At 36.9% G+C, this 23,249-nt stretch overlaps 1 protein-coding gene across 11 annotated transcripts in view; it reads left to right on the top strand.

The window, feature by feature from the left end:
• The window catches only part of ERC1 (ELKS/RAB6-interacting/CAST family member 1), a 556,187-nt gene that overhangs the window by 110,090 nt on the left and 422,848 nt on the right, over positions 1 to 23,249 (top strand). For 6 of the 11 annotated variants that reach the window (XR_010343042.1, XM_064377601.1, XM_064377596.1 and 3 more), the window contains exons 6-7: positions 538 to 630; positions 3,217 to 3,384. Coding sequence is in view for 10 of the 11 variants with exons in the window: in XM_064377601.1 (XP_064233671.1) it covers positions 538 to 630; positions 3,217 to 3,384 (261 nt within the window). In the remaining variant the exon portion in view is untranslated. The remainder of the gene's footprint in view (positions 1 to 537; positions 631 to 3,216; positions 3,385 to 23,249) is intronic. The other 5 variants (XM_064377600.1, XM_064377606.1, XM_064377604.1 and 2 more) reach the window with 2 other exon arrangements.

Below are 23,249 nucleotides of genomic sequence, written 5' to 3'. Positions count from 1 at the left end.
CTCACTGCAGCTTCCATCTCCAGGGTTCAAGCAATTCTCCTGCTTCAGCCTCCCGAGTAGCTGGGATTACAGGTGTCTGCTACCATGCCCAGCTAATTTTTGTAGTTTTTAGTAGAGTAGAGATGGGTTTTATTATGATGGCAAGGCAGGTCTCGAACTCCAAATGATTCTCCCGCCTTGACCTCCCAAAGTACTGGGATTACAGGTGTGAGCTGCTGTGCCTGGCCTCACATACCCAACTTTCTGTTAGTTTGGATTTTTCACCCTAATTTGAGAATAAAACATAGTGCAGTATAATCTCTGTGTTTATGTTTTTCATTTGTTGATTAGCACATTACAGTCCACTGTGGGGGAAAATAAACGTGTGAACGTAGAGAAACTACCTATGGCTCTCTAAAGAGGGAGGGAATGAGGGGAACAGATTTGATTGTATTATATAAGTTACTGTTATTTCCAGTTACCATTCTGGCTCAAAAGCAGATAATAAGAAGACCTAAATTGATTCCTAAGTGAATAAAAATAATAATGTCGTGACAGGTAGAACAACTGAAGGAGGAACTAAGTTCGAAAGAGGCTCAAGGGGAGGAGCTGAAAAAGAGAGCGGCTGGTCTTCAGGCTGAGGTCTTTGCCGTAAGATTTACCTCTCTGTATGCAGTGATCCCACAGTGGGACCCTGCTAGCTCTATGGCTTCTGGGTGGCTTACACTTTCATTCTCTATGGTTGGCAGCTTTGCCCATTACTAGCACTAACCAGCCTGCTCTGCTCTTTAACTGACTTCTGTTCACCAGTTTGACCCACATGTCACTTTGTGTGCAGTGAGCCTTCACATGTTCTGGAAGCCTTATTATACCTGGTACTTTATTGTTGCTTTTGTCACTCTATGGATGGCATTTCAAAGCTTGTTTTTTCTCAACCCCTTATTGTTGATTTATATGAATGGTGGTCTTCTTTTCTTCCTAGGTACCAGAATAGATTCAGTTGTTCTAGGCCTATCACTTAGAGTTTATTTGAATTTGAAGAGTGAAATATTTTGATAGAAAGGGTCTAATTTGGTTTATGGAAACCATATAGTATCTAGAGGGGAGGTTGATCAATAACTTCCTTTTTTAAATAGCTACTTTTAGTGTCAGACAACAGGCTAAGTACGTTTCACACTTTATTTTATTGAATCCATAAACAGTACAGTGGCATTGATCTAATTTCTCCTTATTACTGATTAGGAAACTGAATAGGAAGGGAATTATTCAGAGACACATAGCTAGCTTAGTTCTGATGTGTGATTGTCTGCAAATCCTTGTGCTCCTAAGCTTTGTATTGTATTTGCTTCCTATTTATAATCTCTTCCCTTCTCAGTCTTTAAGGAAAATTCGTGCTTCTAAACTCTGCCTTTTTTTTTTTTTTTTTTTGACATGGAGTCTTGCTCTGTGGTGTGATCTCGGCTAACGGCAATCTCTGACTCCCTAGTTCAAGCGATTCTCCTGCCTCAGCCTCTAGAGTAGCTGGGATTACAGGCACGCGCCACCACGCCCAGCTAATTTTTGTATTTTAAGTAGAGATGGGGTTTCACCATGTTGGCCTGGATGTCCCCGATCTCCTGACCTCATGGTCCACCCACCTTGGCCTCCCAAAGTGCTGGGATTACAGGTGTGGGCCACCGTGCCCGGCCTAAACTCTGCTTTTCATTTAAAATATTTTCTTTCCTTTCTTAGTATTTAAGGTCAATATAGCCTATTATTTGAAGCTTACTTAATAATACAGATTATGATTAAACAGATTTTTATATTTATTTTTGACCACATGATTGGAGGTAGCTGGGAATTTGAATAAACTTTAAGTCATAATTCCTTAGCTGTGAGAAAATGGTAACACTTTGAACATCCCCCAAATATTCATTCATCCAACAAATGCATTTGTGTTATAATCAGTGTGTTAGGGAATGGAATAATAGTAATAGGTGGTTTTTATTGGTAAAGGGATATCATAAAAGACTTCACATTGTTACAGTGTGTGGTAACTCCTGGGTACATACCTATTTTGCTGGATGAATATAGCCACCATTTACAATTATCTTCCACTTATGTTTTTAGTATCCTCAGATACTTTGTATACAATAAGCGTACAGAAACATTTGTTGAATAAATAAATAACTATATCTCTAAGCAAAGATTTCATGCATATGAGAAAAATAGTTATCTTTTTTGAAAGAGAAGGCTAAATTGGAAATTTATTTTTGGTGCTCCTCAAAAGTCTAATTTTAATTAATGTAAAATTTATTTCTTCATGGGAAATTGTTCTTAAAAGCTTTATCCCTTATACCTAAGATTATTACAGTTATAATACTTTATATACATTCAAATTTTTAAAAATAAAAAGGTAACTTTTTTTTTTCATTAGTGACACCGAAATTTCTGACTTCTTGTCAATTTTATGCTTCTACTAATTAATGTATTTTTTAGTTCCTTGCTAGGTTGTAGACATAATGTAAAAGCAGATTTAATTTCTGTTTACTTGGCTTATACTTAGGGTAAAAAACTATTTTAAAAATTCTTGCAAATAGTAGGAATGTAAAGAAGATGTTTGAAAGAAAATACTTTAAATGTTAAGAGAGAAATTAATATACATAACATCAAATTCTAGGATTTTACAAAAGCACATATGTATAACGTTAAAAGTAGCTTTTTAAGATAAGAATTTTATGCAGACTTTTGAGAATGAAAAATATAACTTAATGAAAAATAAGCACTGCAGCAGATTTTGAATTTAAATAGTAGTACTAGGAGGTTTCTTTTTTCCCTTTTCTATTATATCTACACTCATCCTGCATTTGATCCATCTGAAGTGTTCTGAAGAGGTCTCACCTGAAAAAATGAAAACCATTTTATCAGTACAGTGGTGTTCTTTTGCTTACTGCCATCTCATTGTCATCTAATTGAATTGGAATTTTCTTTCCCTTCATTCTCTTTCTAAGGGGTTTCAAAGAATATTTAGAAGACATAATAAATGAAAACTGGACATTTCCCTATTTGTTGAATAAGCTTAGTTTTTTTGGTGGGGAGGGGTCTAAGATTAGGTGGATGCAAAAAGGTGAATATGTTCTATCATATCATTTGTGCTGCATTTAGTTTCATATTTTGTGACTCACCCTTGTCAAAGATCCACATAAGAGCTGCTTATTTTACTTCTTTTTTCCTTAAAGTGTTTTACTTCTTTTCTAGATTGGCCAGGTGAAACAGGAGCTGTCCAGAAAGGACACAGAATTACTTGCCCTGCAGACAAAGCTAGAAACACTCACAAACCAGTTCTCAGATAGTAAACAGCACATTGAAGTGCTGAAGGAGTCCTTGACTGCTAAAGAGCAGAGGGCTGCCATCCTGCAGACTGAGGTAAAAAGAATTCTGGGATTTGTGGGGAGTTGATTTCTTGGCACCTTTTCATAAGCATTACCTGTTCTATTTTTGTTATATTTAGAATTGGGAAATATGAGTAATCTTATGATTTATTCTTTAGCAGCATGATAAGTTATTGTACTAAAATGTAACCATCTTGTTTCAGTTTTTGTTAGATCTAACAAGTTAAAATGGGTGCAGTTTGTTTGTTTTTAATTCTTTAAACTTTCACCAAGTCTGTACTTCAAACTATAAACTAACAGTATTAAAAATGAAAAGATAATTGTAAAAGAGAAATCATTGATTTAGAAGCTTCACGAATGACAATGAGCTTGGTTATGCTGTGTTTGGAGTATATATAAGTGTTCTTAAGTTGTGATACTATGAATAACTGTGTATAGGAAACTGGAATATATTAAAGTTCTAGATAGTCTAATTTTAAACCACAGATTATTAGACAATGTGTCTTTATATCCTGTTTGAAAATAAAGTTAGTGGTTTTAGAAATCTTAGAAGATTATCTAGACTGTTGGCTATGACTTCAGATAGGCGTTGACCATCTTCGGATAGGCATATTTAGGTAGATATTTAGCGTATAGCTAAATAATCCCAGATGGATTCTTATCTATCTTATTTTCAATGATCAGAGAGAAAGAGTTGATGATGCTATGTGGATTTACTGTCTTAATATGACGTTTTTTTAAAGGTCACAGTGAAATAGGTAATTTAAGAATAGATAAGTAGTTTTGCTTTATAAAAGAAACATAAAGCATATGATGTAAATTAGCTTTTTTTCTTTAAAGAAACATAATAGATAAGAGCATAATTTGATGGAAAAAAGGAATGAGGAGGAAAAGAAAGAATAAAAACATCATAGTCTTAGAAGACAAGAATCTTTAAGTAAGGAAGAATGAAGAAGGAACCTAAACTGTTTCATGTAATATTTTTATCTGTACAATTTGGGGCTTTGATAAAAATGGGATATTTTAGATGACATATTTGTAATTTTTCTTATAACTTACAGTTTATTTTAGTTATGTTTCATTTTGTTATGATATCAGCTCCATTCTATCTCACAGATATTTTGGATATAAAATCATGAGATGCAGTAGTGGCTAAGACTCTGACTCTGGAGTCATGTTAGAGTTTGGACTTCATCTTTACCATTTCCTACAAGTCGCATGATCCTGGGAATGTATTGAACTTCATTACGCCTCACTTTTCACATTTGTAAGATGAAGAGAATAGTAGTGCTTAACTCATAAGTTTGTTGTTAGAATTAAACTCATTTCTTCACTGCTAGTGTTTGGCACATAGTAAGTCTTTGGACATTCGTCTTTGCCATCATTTTATAATTCTTGTAATAAAATCAACTAATAGATATGCTGTTGAGATGTTAGGAGAACAGTTTTCTCTTTCATTGCCACAGTTTTGTTTAGAAGATCTGCTTTTTCATATTTTTATTAAGTTAAACTTAGGTTTATTCAGAAATTACAAATATAAAATTATCTAGAAAATGTTACCTGCAAAGTTACTCATTTATAGCTTTATTAATTTTTAAAATTTTTTGTAGGTACATAGTAGGTATATTTATGGGACATGTGAGATATTTAATACAGGCATTCAATGTGAAATAAATAAATTATGGAGAATGGGGGTATCCATCCCCCAAACGTGTGTCCTTTGAGTTACAAACAATCCAATTACACTTTATTTTAAAATGTAAAAGCTTGAGTACATGTAATACTGCAAAAGGGTCAGAAGAGGGTGCCAGTGTTCTAGAGGTCAGCCCTACTTCCAAATTTGCTACTGTAATAGCTTTGGTTGGAGGTGGCAGGTGTGCAAACCAGAGAACCAAGCAGTTGGTTAATGATAATGCAAACATTTAAAAGCTTGTCACAGTCTAATAAATGACTTTTCCCCCTTAGCAATCTATCCTTCTCTTTGTACCTCTCTCAAATAATGTTCTTATTAGCCAGGTCTCACCCAGATGGGCTTGTGATTGGTTTCTTGTACCATACAGAATAGATTGTATTTGTTGTCATTCTTGAATGGTTTTTATATTTGTTTTTAGCCATTACAAGAGTAGCTGAGTCTCATGATTATTTCTGTAAGTTACTAGGGCCACTGCTCAAATAGAACCATATGATCATAAAAGAGAAAAGAATGAAAGCTAACTTCCTTTTGAATTTGGAATGATTTTAAGAATGTAATATGTCTGTTTATTAGCATTACTTAAAAAATTACTCTGATGACACTTGACAAGAGTCCCCTTTTCCAAAGCAACTTTCCAATGTTAGAGCCTAGTAAAAGGCAGTTTGTGCCAGCTCTTTGAAAGTTTTCATGTATTTCTATAATTTGCTCTTAGCTGATTTCATCCTCTTTTCTGTAACTATCCTAGACTTGGTTTTAATACTCAGATCACTAAATTAAGTAAATGTGAAAAAAGAACATGGATCATGGAGTTTTTCATTTATTTCTTTTTTTAGAGATAGAATCTTACTCTGTCACTTAAGCTGGAGTGCAGTGGCACGATTATATTAATAGCTCATTGTAGCCTTGAACTCTTGGGATCAAACACTCCTCCTGCCTCAACCTCCCAAGTAGTCAAAACTATAGGCATGCACCATCACACTTGGTTAATGTTTAAATTTTTTTTGCGGAGACAGGGTCTCACTATGTTGTCCAGGTTGTTCTAGAACTCCTGAGCTCAAGCAGTCCTCCTGCCTCTGCCTCCCAAAATGCTGGGATTACAGGTGTGAGCCACTGTGCCTAACCTGGGGTTTAAAAAATTTTAAAAATTCTTTAAGTAAAACAATTATATGTGAAAAGATCTAATTTTTTTTTTCTGTTTGGGCTACATGGACTGAGGTCCCTTGGTGTTGTACAAGGTACAATATATATGAATCGTTCCTGTTTTGTAATAATCTCTTTTGATCTGGTGATTATCACAGTGGTAGTCTGGATTTAGTAACATAGTGGTTAAAAGCATGATCTTTGGAGTCAGACGTAGTCTTGAAACCCAACCCTCCACCATTATTGGTTGTGTGACCTTAGAGGAGTTACTTTACTTTTTTTGTTGTTGATACAGAGTTTTGCTCTTGTTTCCCAGGCTGGAGCGCAGTGGTGTGGTCTTGGCTCACCGCAACCTCCGCCTCCTTTGTTCAAGGAATTCTGTCTCAGCCTCCCGAGTAGCTGGGATTACTGGCATGCCCTACCACGCCTGGCTAATTTTGTATTTTTAGTAGAGACGGGATGTCTCCGTGTTGGTCAGGCTGGTCTCAAACTCCCGACCTCAGGTGATCCACCCACCTTGGCCTCCCAAAGTGCTGGGATTACAGGCATTAGTCACTGCGCTCGGCCAAGCATTACTTTACTTCCTTTTTTTCCCCTGAGACGGAGTCTTGCTCTGTCGCCCAGGCTGGAGTGCACTGGCACAATTTTGGCTCACTGCAACCTCAGTCCCCGGGGTTCAAGCGATTCTCCTGCCTCAGCCTCCTGAGTAGCTGGGATTACAGGTATATGCCACCACGCCTGGCTAATTTTTTGTATTTTTAGTATAGATGGGGTTTTACCGTGTTAGCCAGGATGGTCTCGATCTCCTGGCTTTGGAGTGCTCCTTCCTCTTTCAGCTTCCTCTCTATACCTGGGGCAGAGCATTTGTTGTAGGAGTGGCACAGATGATTATACCAGAGGTTTTCTGATCTGGGAGGCTTCCTTCCTGCCACAACCACTGCCCCAGCTCCAGATGGTGATCCACTCACCTTGGCCTCCCAAAGTGCTGGGATTACAGGCGTGAACTACCACCGTGCCCGGCCCAAGAGTTACTTTACTTTTTTAATTTTCCATTTCCTCATCTATAAAATGAGGATAATGATAATAACAACTTCCTAAGGTTTTTATGGCTAGGTGTTTAATTATGTTCTCATCTGAATATGGAGGGACTTTTATTATATTAATTTTATGGGTTTTTTTTGCAACAAGATCTCACTTTGTCATCCAGGTTGTAATGCAGTGCCATGATCATAGCTCATTGTAACCTTGAACTTTTGGGCTCAAGTGATCCTCCCACCTCAGCATCTTGAGTAGCTAGGACTATAGATTCAGGCTACCACTCCTGGTTTATTTTTTAATTTTTATTTTTTGTAGAGAGGGGATTCACTGTGTTGCTCAGGATATTCTTGAACTCCTGGCTTCAAGCAGTCTTCCCGCCTCAGCCCCCAAAGCACAGGAATTAATAGGCAAGAGCCACTGTGCCCAGCCATGGAGGGAAATTTAAATTCAGTGTGTTAAAATTTTAAAACACCTTTCAGTTTATAACACTTTGATTTGATTTGATCTTCATTGTTTTATTTGCTCTTCATAGTAGTGGCATGGGTTTGACAAGATAGGTATTGTTGTTTTGCTTTTATAATTCAGAATTTTATGAACTGCTTATTAGCATACCAGTTTTGATTGGCACTTGAAGTTGCTCTTGCTAGTAACCCTGGGACTTTTGATATCAGTTACAATATTCTCAGGAATTAGAATTCTCTTCTTGTTCCAAAATCGTGATGCCATACCAGGGATCTACCATTAAATATATTTTCAGGATGAATTCTCAATGTGCAGAGCAGAGCTGATTTTATCAATAAACCAAAATAATGTAGACCTCACTGCCTCAAAGTAGTTTAGTTTTTTTTTCCTTACTTCTCCAGGAAATTTTGTTTTAGACTTCTGTTTGTTATAGGTAAGCAATATAATCTATATCTTAGTAAGAGGAAGTGGTTCTTTTTTCAGAGGTGCTCAGGAGATCAGCATCTAGCATAAGGTGAGGAACTGCCCTTGCTCTAGGATGTTTAGGCAGTAGAGAGAGGATGCTGTTCTGTGATGTGCACCTTCTGCTTGCAGGCCCAGCGCAGTGCCACTTTAAGCTAGGTTCTGACTTCTTCAGCATACTTAGAATTAGTAATACATTCTTAGAACTAGAGGGCATTTTTAGAGATCATCTAGTCTTTCTGTAATTTAAAGAATATGTATGATAGTATCTAAACTGAGTGCTTTCTGTGTACCTGTGGAGGGTTTGTATACTTCATTTTCCCAGTTAATTCTTAGAGTACCTTCTCAGAAATAAGAATAGCTATAACATTTTTACAGATGGGCAGCTACAGCTTAGAGAGATTGAGGTTTAGATGACCTAGCGCCCTATCAGTTCAAACCCCCAAACTTAAGTTCTTGATCATAATGCTGCAATTCCTTTCTGTGCAGAGAGAGTATAAATGACATACTAAAGTCCTATACAACTACTTGGCATTAGTTTTGGGACTGGAATTCATCTTTTCTGACTTTGCTAATTATGATATGCATAGATGACCATGACTCTTGTTTGATTGGTAGGTTGGGGACTAACCACGAAGAAAGATGGGGAGAAGAAGAAACAATTCATGTTGGTAGAGAGGAGAAAAGGATTTAGATTGATGGAATTATATAGGCTCAGAAAGAGATATGCATCTTTTGTGACAAGAGATTTTGAAAGAAGAGAAAGATGTATTGATTGATTTCTTCATTCATTCAACAGGGTTTTGTGAGTACCTGCTGAGAACTCTTCCAAGCACTGGGGATACAATGGCAAATAAAACAGAAAGTCTGATGATCTATATCTCCATCTGTATCTATTAATATATCTGTATCTATCTATATCTCTGTGAAACAGCTGCTCAGAATAAAAGAGGACTGGGTACTATGAAGAGAGATAGGGCTTAGAATCTTTTTCAAGTGAATGTGTTTCTCTCTAGGTGGATTGTATGAGTTATGGGGTAGGGGTTGGGTGGGGTGCTGCAGGGTGACATTGGCATGATATTCAAGTCTGCTTGTGAAGGTAGACTGGCTTTGGAGTGCTCCTTCCTCTTTCAGCTTCCCCTCTATACTTGGGGCAGAGCATTTGTTGTAGCAGTGGTACAGATGATTATACCAGAGGCTTTCTGATCTGGGAGGCTTCCTTCCTGCCACAACCACTCCCCCAGCTCCAGATGGTGAGTTGGCACTGCTTACAGTGGTGATGGAGTAATGTCCTGTTTGCAGGAAGATGTAGATAATGATAAGCTTAAGAAATTGACAAGAAAATATACGCGTAAGTATGACTCTTAATACACTAGAAGAATCAAAATGGAATGTATAAGTTTCAAACCATCAGAGTAAAACTCAATTTACCCAGTGGAAAATAGAAAAGGATGGGGAGGGGAGAGAAAGAAATGTGATGGTTTGTGGACATCATGAAAAAAGAAGGCTGAAATAAGTACAAATAATGGGAAAGTCAATAAATACAAATAAGTACTTGGATTAAAATAAAAATGTAAATCTTAATTGGACTAAAAAGATATAGAAATATACTGTCAACATGAGTTAAACGGAGATAAAAAGTAACAGCAGGCCAGGTGCTTTGGCTCATGTCTGTAATCCCAGCACTTTGGGAGACCGAGGCAGGCAGATTGCCTGAGCTCAGGAGTTCAAGACCAGCCTGGGCAACATGGTGAAACCCTGTCTCTCCTAAACTACAAAAAATTAGCCGGGCGTGGCGGTTTACACCTCTAGTCCCAGCTACTCGGGAGGCTGAGACAGGAGAATTGCAAGAACCCAGCAGGCAGAGGTTGCAGTGAGCGAAGTTTGCCCCACTGCGGTCCAGCCTGGGCAACAAAGCGAGACTTGGTCTCAAAAAAAAAAAAAAGTAACAGCAAAGTTAAAAATACAGAGATAGAAAAATATTTAAAAATAAAAATTATGTCAGGAAAATATGCCTCCTCAAATATGATTTACTTTAATATTAAATTATCTTTTAAGGCACACGGAGCAATGTTATATACTGATAAAAGAAACAGTAGGTCAAGAAAATATAATCGTGTCCATTTATGCGTTTAACAACATGGCATTTAAATATATAAAGCAGGCTGTGCATGGTGGCTCATGCTAGTAATCCCAGCACTTTGGGAGGCCGAGGTAGGTAGATCACCTGAGGTCAGGAATTTGAGATCAGCCTGGCCAACATGGTGAAACTACATCTCTACTGAAAGTAGGAAAACTAGCTGAGTGTGGTGGCATACACCTGTAGTTTCAGCTACTCCGGAGGCTGAGGCAGAATTGCTTGAACCCAGAAGGCGGAGGTTGCAGTGAGCTAAGATCATGCCCCTGGGCGACAGAGTGAGATTCTGTCTAAAAAAAGAAAAACACATGCATGCATACGTACATACGTATCTGATATGTATATATGTCAAATATATATATCAGATATGCATATATGTCAAATATATATCATATATATTTGTCAGATATATATATATATATATCAGCAATGAGGTGAAATAGATAAATCAACAATTGTAGTTGGTCATTTGGATGTGCTCCTGTCAGAATTTGATGAAGTAAACAAATATCAATAGAAAGTTTTAATAACATTAACAAGCTCAAGCTCATAGATGTGTATATAGAATTTTGTACTAACAGAGAATAAGCAATATTTTCGAGAACTTACTGAACAGTAATAAAAGTCAGCCATGTACTGGATCATAAAGGAAACTTCAAAATTCCCAAGAATCAAAATCACATGGACTATGTTCTCTGACTTCTAATGCATTAAAATTAGAAATCAGGAGTAAAGAATAGCAACATAAAACCAAAGTCTACAATCTGAAACATACTACTGAAATGACCTGTGGGTTAGAGAAATACAAACATTTTAGAAATGAGTGGCAGTGAAAGCTCTCTATATAAAAATTTGTGGAACATAAGTAGAAAATCTGTGGGTTATAACTAAAGCAGTATTTAGAGGGAAATGTCTAGTTTTTAACGTATTTATCAGAAAGTAAGAAAAGCAAGTAATCTAGGTGTTCAAATGAAAAAAGTAACAGTTAATCCAAAACAATAAATTAAAGAGTAATAAATATAAAGTGAGAAATTAACAAAGTAGAGAATAAAACAACACCAAGAGGTAGTTATTTGAAAAAGGTTAATAGGACAGGAACAGCTCTTACAGATGATAAAGGAAAAGTAACTAGTAGTACTACAAAGTTTAAAAATAATATAAGACAGCTGGGCATGGTGGCTCACCCCTGTAACCTAGCACTTTGGGAGGCCAAGGCAGACTGATCACCTGAGGTCAGGAGTTAGAGACCAGCCTGGCCAACATGGTGAAACCCCATCTCTACCAAAAATACAAAAATTAGCCAGGTGTGGTGGTGTGTGCCTGTTATCCCAGCTACTTGGGAGGTTGAGGCAGGAGAATCGCTGGAACCTGGGAGACAGAGGCTGCAGTGAGCTGAGATTACACTGCTACACTCCAGCCTGGAGACAGAACAAGACTCCATCTCAAAAAAAAAAAAAAAAATATGTATATATATATATATATATATATATATATATATATATATATGTATCACAACTCTAAACAATTCTAATAAGCTTGAAAAACAAGCAGAAATAAATTTATGGAAAAATATAAAATGACAATAAGTTCAAGAGTAAGAGAAAGCATGAACAACAGTCATTATAGAAATTGAAATGGTAATCATCCTCAACCCCTTTCCCTACCAAATCCTAAGGCCCAGATGGCTTTCCAGGAGAAAATATTTGATATTTTCTATCAAATATTTGAAAATAGTCATTTCATCCTCAAGTTGTTTCCCCTCCCCAAGAAAAAACAAGAAGGCCTAATATTCTACCAAAGGATATGGGGAAAATCAAATACATTAAAAGCTACTCCATATCAATAGATGGTATAATTTAATACTGCAGGGGTATGAGTCTTCCTGAAGTTAATGCATATATTCTTTTGCATTTCCAACGAAAACACCAAGCAGTAGGCCAGGTACAGTGACTCACATTTGTAATCCCAGCACTTTAGGGGGGTCAAGGTGGGTGGATCATCTGAGGTCAGGAGCTTGAGACCAGCCTGTCCAACATAGTGAAACCCCATCTCTACTAAAAATAAAATTGACTGGGCATGGTGGCACATGCCTGTAATCCCAGCTACTCGGGAGGCTGAGGTAGGAGAATCAGTTGTACCTGGGAGGCGGAGGTTGCAGTGAGCCAAGATTGTGCCACTGCACTCCAGCCTGGGCGACAAGAGTGATACTCCATCTGAAAAAACAAAACAAAACAAAAAAAAACAAGCAGTATTTTTTAGGAACTCATTTTACTTTAAATTTTGTAAGGATGAGTTACAAAAAGATAAATACTAATATGACTTCATTTGTCATACCTAGAGTCAAATTCATGGAGACAGAAAGTAGAAAGGTGGTTACTAGGGACTGGGAAGGAGAGAATGGGAAGTTCAATGGGTATAGAATTTTAGTTTTGCAAGATGAAATGAGTTCTGGAGATTGGTTGTACAGCAGTGTGAATATACTCAACACTATGGAAGTGTACACTTAAAATGGTTAAGATAGCAAATTTTATACCTGTATATTTTACCACTGTTAAATTTTTAACAATTTATATGGATGAATAAAGCTATTCTAACATTAGAGTAAAGAAAAAGAGAAGATAGGAGAACCCTGCCCTATGAGACATGAAAATATAGAGTCATAAACTAAATGAAACCAAATAATACACCTCAGAACAGTGCAGTACTAGCACAGGAAGGAGCAGATAGTGAAAAGAATAGGGAGTGTGAAATCAGAAACATTTATGTGGAGGGAGAGTCAATCATAAACTAGTGGAAATTAAGCAAGTATGAGAAAATTGAGATATCAAAGGGAGAATAAAGTTGGCCACCTACTACATGCTAGATGAAACAGTGAACTCTAGATTGATTAAAAACCTCAATGTTAAACTACAAAGCTAATCAATGAAAATGCTGGGTAGGAATATATTGGATAAGATAACTTAAATGACTCCATCAAACTTGAAGCATTTCTGTTCAAGAAAGAAAACCATTGGCAACGTTAACAAATGAGATTGGGAGAAGAGTTTTTTCAGGGCCTCTTAAAATAGTAAGGATTCAGATGTAGAATAGAAATGAGAAGTTTGAAAATCAGTAAGAAACAGACTATAGGGAGAGAGAAGGATTTGAATAGACAATTAACAGATAAGGAAACCTAAGTGGTTAACAACTATGCTATGATATCCTCTATCTCACTAGTAAATAAAGAAATGCAAATTTCAAAGATGATGAAATACTATATTTTGTTCATCAAATTGATAAAAATTAGAAAATAAGATAAGCTTGTGAGGATTTGGGCAAACAGTAACACAAATGACGTAGGTGCTTTCAGTAATCCCATTCCTTGGTATATTTCCCAGAAAACGTTCCCACTGGTCCAGAGAAGGACATGTGTAAGGATGTTCACCACAGTATTATTTGTGGGAACAAGGAATTAAAAGCAGCATAAAGTGTTTATTACTAGGGGTTTGGATAAATACATTATCGTGGATATGTACCATGGAATACTGTATAAAAGTCAAAAACAGTGATACAGAACCATGTATACATTGGACCATGGTTAGATAAAAGTACTATACATGTTTCTTTTTTCGAAACAGAGTTTTACTCTTGTTGCCTAGGCTGGAGTGCAGTGGTACGATTTTGCCTCACTTTATAGTACTCATTACAAGTAGTATATTGTTTAAAAAACAGCATCCATCCCGTTTTTTAAAAGTAAAAAAACAGGATGAGGTATATAGCATTAATATAAATTGAAAACATGTATGAATATAAAAATCACCCACTGTGTTTTAAGATACATATTCAGGAACATATTAAAAGGTGTTAGAATAGCTGCATATTGAAGGAGGGATGGGTATTGGACATAAATGGAAAACCAGTAAAACAAGAGTAGAACTTTACATGGATCAGTGATAACATGTGGATAGCAGATAGACCTTGGTCCTAATAGAGATTTGAAGCCAAGCCCTCTGCATAAATCTAGTACTCTTCTGGGAAAGGTTGGTTGAGAAAAAAAATTCCTCCTACCAGTATTGGTGCCAATATGAGAGACTGACTTATTCTCCTGGGCTTTGATTTAGTGAAAAGGTCTCTCAGCATACAGGTTTGAGTGTGAATAGACATAACTATTTTGAAGGGACATTCTTTCAACCTAGTACACGTAGATTCCCACAGATAAAAGCATTGCTTAGAATGAAATAATGGGAGTAAGAACAAATAGAGTGATTCAACCCTTAGGAACGTTGGATAATAGAATGAGACTATAAATTAAATGATTAAAGGATGGACTAGGACGCATGGGAGCACTCTCCAGAATGGATGGTCAGATATATCTTGTTGGGGTATTGTTTCAGAACTATTGAGAGCAAAAGCTGATGCAGTGTAGCAAGTAAACAGCTAGGTAGCACAAGGTGTTTAATTTTTATTAATTTTTAATTTTTATAGAGACAAAATCTCCTTATGTTGCCCATGCTGTTCTTCAGCTCCTGGGCTCAAGCGATGCTCCCCACTTAGCTTCCCATAATGTTGAGATTATAGGTGTGAGGCACTGCGCCCAGCTAGCACTAGCTGTTTAGTATAGTGAATTTGAAATTTGGATCTGCCACTTACTGTATGAGTGTATACTTTTTTGCCTCAGTTTCTCATCTGTGAGAAGAATAATAGCCTTACCTCAATGTTGTGAGAATTAAATGTTAATGTATCTATATAGTAACACTCAGTAAATATTAGCTGCTATTATTATAATGAAATGCATAATGCATAAAGAAATGCGTGAGAAAAAAACAAGGCACTGTAAATAAAACCAACTGGGTTATGAAAGATCAAAACAGGATTTAGACATGAAACATATAGTAACTAAAATGGAAAACTCAGTATATTAGTTTAATTGCAGATTATAGAGTGTTGCAGGAACAGTAAGTGAATTGGAACATAGATCTGTTGAGATATTACCCAGAAAACAATAAGAAAGACAGGAAGATAGGACAGGACTCATTAAAAAGAACTCTTTGGAGATTGGGCCCAACTTACATCTACACAAGTTTCAAAAGGAGAGGATAAAGAAAATGGGAGGCAATATTAAAAGGATTGCTGAGAATTTTTCTGATTTTGATGGTAGGAATGAATCCTTCAATTCAGAAACAAATTATTCTTGAGCAGGAAAGTATCTATACCTACATAGAGCATAATGGAACCATAGATAAACTGATCTTAAAAACTGCCAGGTAGACTGGGCATGATGGCTCATGCCTGTAATCCCTGTACTTTGGGTGGTCGAGGTAGGAGGATCAGTTGAGACCAGGAGTTTGAGACCAGTCTGGGCAACATAATGAGACCCCCGTCTCTACAAAAAAACAAAAAGACAGAAAAAAGCCCAAACAACAACAAAAAAAAACTAACCAGGCATGGTGGTGTGAACCTGTAGTCCTGGCTACTCAGAATTCTGAGGTGAGAGTATCCCTTGAGCCTAAGGGGTTCAAGGCAGTAGTGAGCTATGATTATGCCACTGCACTACAGCCTGGACAATAGAGCGAGACCCTGTCTCTAAAAAAGATGACAACCTGCTAGGGAGAAAAAAAAATTACCTACAAACAATTAACAATTAGGCCAACTTCAGACTTTTCACTTGCAACAACAGTAGTGAGAATATAGTAATGTAAAATCTTCAAAGTTTAGTGAAAAACATTGGCAACTCAGAATTCTGTACCAAGCTGAACTATCACCGTTCTTCAGTAAAGACTGAAGAAAGACTTTTTCTTTCAGATTAATAGAAATGAGAGTTTACTACTCAGGATCCCTATGGAAAGAACTGTTAAAAGATATATGTTAGAAAGAAAGAAATTATATTCAGAAGTAAAGAATGAGATCCAAGAAAACGCAGGAGACAAAAAAAGGTATTAATGTAACAAATAGGAAAAAAATAATCTAATATCAATATGATAGTATGGCATAGACCTTACAGTAATAGTGCCATTAAAGCCAAAACTTCAAAATCAATTGAGGCTTATTCAGTAAAGGTGAAACATTTCAGAGAAAGATCACAAAAGGAACAGCTTGTCTTTTGCTTCTCCTTGTTAGTATAATGTTGCTAAATAATAGAGCAGGTGGAATTCTGCATCTAGATTGTTTCTGTCTTCCCTGTCAAGAAGAGCATAGAAATGAAATGAGTAGAATATATATTTCAACAGTGGCAAAATGAAAATGAAGCTCAAGGTGTGTGAAGAGAGAAATTTTAAGAAAGCATAAAGACCTCTGCAATGGCTTGGCACGGTGACTCGTGCCTGTTAATTCCAGCACTTTGGAAGGCCAAGACAGGAGGATCACTTGAGCCCAGGAGGGTTTTCACATAGAGAAAGATACAAGGAATTCTCCCTTTCTGTGAAGTTTTCACATAGAGTTATAAGGCTTTGTTGATGTTAGTTCTGATACCAAAATGAAGAAGTGTTACGTATATGTTGGCTTAAAGGGGTCAAAGTAGGTTGACTGACTGCCATGCTTTATTAGGTTTGCAGAGGCCAGGAGTAGTCACATTTTTCTTGAGGCTGCATACCTGAAAAGCACTTATTGCAGTATACTTTGTATAGCCAATGCTGTGTCTTCTTTTTCTGCTATGAATTTTCAAGGGAAAGTGAGTGAAGATATCAACATTAATTTTTCAGAATATAAATCTGTGAAATGTATAGTTTTTTTTTTTTTTTTTGAAAAACTGTTTGCTATGGAGTGGCTCATTTCTAATTTGACTATTTTGATATCTGAGCTTTTCATCCTTTTGTCAAGTATGGTGCATCAAACAGAGCTCAATGCAGTTTGTTGAAATAGTACTCTAAAAGGTTTACTTACGTGTGGTCTGTAATTCTATCAGTCCCATGGCTAAGTGCCCTTCACCTAGCCTTCAGCCTCCCATCTAGGTGGGAACAATGGGAAATGTAATCATAGGATATATAATTTATAGTGGACTTGAGCAAGTCACTTAATTAGTTTAGGCCTTGATTTTTCCTCAGCTTGAAAGCTGGGAGTTTAAATTAAATTATTTAACTCTTAAAAAATTTATGAAATACTGCAGAATACAGGAAAAATGCAGAAAATATAATAGATACCAGTCAGATTTAACATATATTAAAAAGTTCTTAAAAATGTCTCATTCTAAACTAATCAATGGAAGATGTGGTTTAAATAAAAATTATTAGACTTTTTGGTTTTTAGAACTAGCTGGGGCCAGGAATAAAGATCTGGAAACTGTGGAGGTGGTGGCTAAAGCCTTAGAATTAGATTAATTTCTCCAGAGGGGGCTCCATGCAGTGAGATGTGAGGAGGGGGAAATGACAGAGGATGGAGGACTCTGAAAAGGTGGGATCACAGAGTTAGAAAGGGAAAGTGTCATTGTTGGCACAGCCAAGAGAGGAAAGAGGAAACAAGCCATATTTCCATGCAACTAATTATTACAACTAACGTGCCTTTAGATAGATCTATTTATTGATTTAAGACAAATGAAAGTTAAGGTAGGTTGAGAGAATTAATTGTTTTTGATTAGAAGTGAGAGGCCAAAACAGTAGGGTAGCCATTTTCTGTTCACTTCCATTGGTAGAGAAAACCTTGTAGACAAAAGCCTTCTGTTTTTATTGAAGTTGGCATGACCTGTTTGCCACAGACAAACTTGGAAAGCTGGGTGAATGCTGTTCCTCCAGCTCCACTGATGTGAATAAACAAGGTTTTATTCCTCCTGCTAGGAGTGGTGTTAGGGTGATGACTGTGTGTCCTGCTGGCCTTTAAAGGGTTTTCCTGAATATGTTTTTTGTGGTTTGCAAAATATGGACCCTATGCAAAATTACGCTACAAATTTAGTTCATTCCAAACCAAAAGATCAGTGTAGAATTCAGAGCAATTAATCTAGTTGTAACAAAGTGGTTTTTGTGGTGGTTTTTATCTCAAATCTCCAGACTAGCATATTTAAATTCTGTACTGCACCAAAAAGCAGACTAAGAAAAAGTGTACACAGGTGATTTGAATTGAATACTTAGTAAGGAAAAGATCATTTACTAATTAGGGGTATGGACTTGGGCAGTTTCTGTGTCCAATATTTATAATACCTAATATTTTTTATATCAAAGCCTATGTTTTCAGCCACACTTACACTAAAGGTTTATATGTTATAACAAGAGTTCTTATTCTTCACCTTTTTTGGTCACCAATTCATACTTGACATTCTCTCAATGCCATGCAGGTATTTATGTCTGGTCAGCATTGATACATTTCCTGGTCACTTAACTGAATCATGAATCCAATATAAAGTGCAGCTTGGGCATCTGGGTACCTTTCATAAAGAAGCAGTAATGTGGGGTCTCACAAATGTCTTCCTATGTGATATTGGTGCCATCAGAATGAAAAACACTTAGAAGTGAGAGGGATGTTTTCCTACATACAGATCCATGTCCTACAGATGGAAAACCTTTTATTTTTCTGAAATTAATGCTTAGAAGAACTGAGACAAGTAAATTAGTCAGTTGAGACTTTAGGTTTGAATATTTGACTTTTTGCCATTATAGTAAGAATTTAATTATTTAATTGTGTATTTAGGGGATACAGGGTAAACTAATTTTTTTTTTTTTTTTGAGAGTTTTGCTCTTGTCCTCCTGGGTGGCGTGCAGTGGCGCAATCTCGGCTCACTGCAACCTCCGCCTCCTGGGTTCAAGTGATTCTCCTGCCTGAGCCTCCCAGGTAGCTGGGATTACAGGCATGTGCTACCACACCTGGCTAATTTTTAAAAATTTTTTAGTAGAGATAGGGTTTTACCATGTTGGCGGGGCTGGTCTCAGACTCCTGACCTCAGGTGATCCACCTGCCTCGGCTTCCCAAAGTGCTGGGATTACAGGCGTGAGCCACCATGCCCAGCCAGTTTTTTTTTTTTTTTTAAATTAATTGCTTTGGTTTTTGCTTTTGGTTAGAGGTAGTAGTAGAAGAATGTATAGTATACAAAATACAGATTAGCATGTAGAAATTAGATGCAAATGATTATTGATTTATTTACTTTTAAAATTTCTAACATGTATACTTTTCTAAGACTTTGACTTCCTTAACTGTGTAGAAGGGTCACCAGATTCAGTAAGCACCCTCAATGTGACTGATGCCCTGTAATGGGTTCAGGTAATAGGAACTAGATCTAATACTGTCAAATGGGATTAGTAGTGACACTGGCTGGCTTGAGCTGTGCCTGAATGCCAATGGGTAAGGGTCAGTGGGTTCTTTGGCATCTTGAGCAACCTGGTTGTTGAATTTTGTATTCCACTGAGGACTTTACTCTGTGGTTGCAGTCCTTTTCTTTCAACTGAATAAATATTCAGTCTGTTCTGACACTTCCCTTTTGGACCTTTTTTGTTCATGGTGGAGTGTTCTGATTTCTACTCTCAGCAAATTTCAAGTATATGATAAAGCATTATTAATTACACTGTACTATATATTAGATCCCAGAACTTACTCATTTTATAACTGAAAGTTTGTACTTTTTGATCAACATCTCCCCATTCCTCTCCCTGTATCCTATCCCCAGACCCTAGTAACTACCATTCTATTCTGTTTGAGTTCAACTTTTTAAAAGACTCTGTATGTGAGATCAAACCATTATCTGCATTATTTCTGATTTCAGTGTTCATTGAATGCTTTTTGTCTTTATTATGAGTTGTTTTTTTCTGTTTCTTTGCATGTCTGATGAGTTTGGAATGGATGGCAGGCATTGTGAGTTTTATCTTGTTGGGTGCTAGGTGTTTTATATTCCTGTAAATATTGCTGAACTTTGATGTGTGATGCAGATAAAGTCCTTGGAAATGGTTTCATTCTTTTGGGTCTTTCATTTAAGCTTTGTTAGATGGTACCAAAATTGCATTTATTTTAAAGATAGTTTCTTCATGCCCCCCCCGCCCCGCCCCAATTATAAGCCAGAAATTAAAGAGATTTGCAAAAATTTAAAACAATTGTATTCTTCTTACTATTTTGGAGTGGGGAAATACAGGTTTTGAAATTAAAATATGTTACTTTTATTAACATAATGGGCTTATTGTTATTTAAAAACTGTTCTAATTTTTTTTTTTTTTTTTTAAAGATACAGTGTCTTGCTTTGCTACAGAGGCTGGAGTACACTAGTGTGATCATAGCTCACTGCAGCCTTGAACTCCTGGGTTCAAGTGATCCTCCTGCTTCAGCCTCCTGAGTAGCTAGAACTATAAGTGTGTGCCGCCATGCTTGGTGAATTTTTAAAACATTTTTTTGTAGAGATAGTGTCTTGCTATGTTGCCCAAGGAGGTCTTGAACTTTTGGCCTCAAGTGATCCTTCTGCCTCAGCCTCCCAAAGTGTTGGGATTACAGATGTGAGCCACTGCACCTGGCCCTAATTTTTATTATAGCAAATATTGATAGATATAACTCACATAAACAAAAGCTCAATAATTGGGGGTCCTTAGTAATTTTTAGGAGTACTGAGGAGTCCTGAGACCAAAGGGTCTGAGAATGGTACTGTAAGGGAACATTCAGAACATTTGGGTGCCTGAGGCTCCTCTAGAGCAGAGCAGTTGCCCAAAGGGGGCTTGGGATTTTGCTTTCAGTTCCAACTTCACCTTTGTGTTGCCCCAGTATCTTATTTTCTGTTACTGGAGGCTTCTTCCAAACTCAGTTCTCTAGGTCACAGAAACAAGTAAATGAAGAAGCAAGAGGACAGGCGTCATTTCTGTTATAAGCTTACCACTTTGTGCTTCTAGTCTCTATTTTCAACATTTTAGTGATTTTATCTCTTTCCGTATGTGTGCACTTCTGTATGTGTACATATGCATGCTAATCTGTGAATTTAAAAAGAAGTTTGTTGTGCTTTATCTAGCATTTCTGGGGGTTTTGTAGCAGTAGGTCTGGTGGGTTGAATAGTATCCTCCATAAATCTTTGTCTACCTGGTACTCAGAGTGTGACCATATTTGGAAATAGGGTCTTGAAGATATAATTAGTTATGGTATGAGATAAGATCATGATGGATTGGGTGGGCTCTAAATCCAATGACTGGTGTCCTTATAGAAGAGAGAGGACATATAAAGATATGAAGAAGGGGGTGAAGTGAAGGTGGAAGCAGAGATTGGAGTGATGCATCATCTACAAGACAAGGATTGTCAGGAGCCACCAGAAGACAGCAAGAGGCAAGAAAGGATTCTTTCTTAGAGTGTCATAGAGAGCAAGGCCCTGCTGACGCCTTGATGTCAGCCTTCTAAACTCCAGAACTTTGAGAGAGAAAAAAATCTGTTGTTTAAAGCCACCTGGTTTGTGGTACTTTGTTAGGGCAGTCCTAAGAAAGTAAAACAGTTAGGTTTTTCTGGAGATCTAGCTCATATTCAGGTCATTATCAAATATTTTCAGGTCATTATCAAGCATTTCAGGTATTATCAGGGAGGCTGTTAAGTTATATGTCATGTCAGAAGTAACACACCAAAAATAAAGTTCTTGGTCTCTCTGAAAGCTAAAAGCCATTCAGTCTTCCTCATCAGAAACCTGGGAACCCATCTTTGACTTTTCTCTCTTTTATCCCTTATATACAGCCAATAAAATTCAAGCTCCTAGACATGGCACTAATGCTTTCCATGACTAGGACCTTGTCTTCTGCTGCTCCTCACGTAACTTACCACTTATTCTATGCTTTAGCAGTTCTCTATTCATAGCTTTCTGAGAAGTTAACAGCCTTTCTAATCTTCATTATTTGTATCTCTGCTCAAAGCTTCTTCCGTTATCTTCCTTATGCCGCCTTTGGCTCATCTTTACCTGCTTTGAGGTATCTCCAAGCAAGCTGAGTGCTTCTTTTCTGTACTTTAAGAAAATATTCTCTATACTTCTGTTGCAGCATTTTCTGTAATATATTTATGTGACCTATTTTTGCAACATTCTTCTCCATTAGGTTGTAACTTCTGCAGAAGACAGGGAATATCTTAGTTATCTTTGTGCCTTCGGTAACCAGCCCAGCATAATCTTTCCGATGCACAAATACCATGACTTTCCCCTACTTAAAAATCTTCACTTACTTCTATTTGTAAGTAGGATAAAATTTAAGCATCTTATTTTGGCAGTCAAGGATTTATGATCTATCTTTTCAGACTTGTCTCTTGTCTTTCTTCTGTTACTTTATGCTAAGCAATACCAAATGAATTTATAAGTATATCATGCTGTTTCATGTTTCTATATTTTTAAATATCACATTTCCTCTTCCTAGAATGTCTGTGCATTTCTCTCTGCCTTCCCTTTTGTATCTAGTGATGTTCTGCTCATCATTCAAAAACCAATTCAGACATTTCTTCTTTTAGAAGACTTTGCTGACTCTTTAGACATGCTGTTTATAGGAGAGATTTCCCTGCCTGCCTGTGTTCACCTGTGTTCCTTTATGATGGTATTCTTTGGTATGTGATAACAGATTATAATCTTTGAAGTCATATCTAGTCTTTGAGTTCCAGTCCTTCTACTCACTGGTTCTTTTCTTTTTTTTTTGAGACGGAGTCTTGCTCTGTCGCCAGGCTGGAGTGCAGTGGCGTGATCTTGGCTCACCACAACCTCAGACTCCCTGCTTCGAGCAATTGTCCTGCCTCAGCCTCCCAAGTAGCTGGGATTACAGACATGCGCCACTATGCCCAACTAATTTTTGTATTTTTAGTAGAGATGGTCTCGATCTTCTGACCTCATGATCTGCCTGCGTCAGCCTCCCAAAGTGTTGGGATTACAGGCGTGAGCCACTGCACCAGGCCATAGTCCTTCTATTCACCAGTTCTATAATATCATATGAGGTAAACTATTTAACTCCCCCAAGTCACAGTTTTATCATCTTTTAAAACAGGGAGATAATATTAGCTTCTTTACAGTGCTCTATGTTTTAAATGAAATAGGATTACTCAGGATTAAAGGGTGGGCAAAATATGGTTCCTTAAGAAGCATAGAAAT

Source organism: Aotus nancymaae, unplaced genomic scaffold, assembly GCF_030222135.1.
Source record: "Aotus nancymaae isolate 86718 unplaced genomic scaffold, 86718_ANA_hifiasm-v0.15.2.pri h1tg000016l, whole genome shotgun sequence".
Classification (NCBI taxonomy): domain Eukaryota; kingdom Metazoa; phylum Chordata; class Mammalia; order Primates; family Aotidae; genus Aotus; species Aotus nancymaae.
The sequence above is the reverse complement of the archived record's forward strand: the minus strand, read 5'-3'. Positions and strand labels throughout refer to the sequence as shown.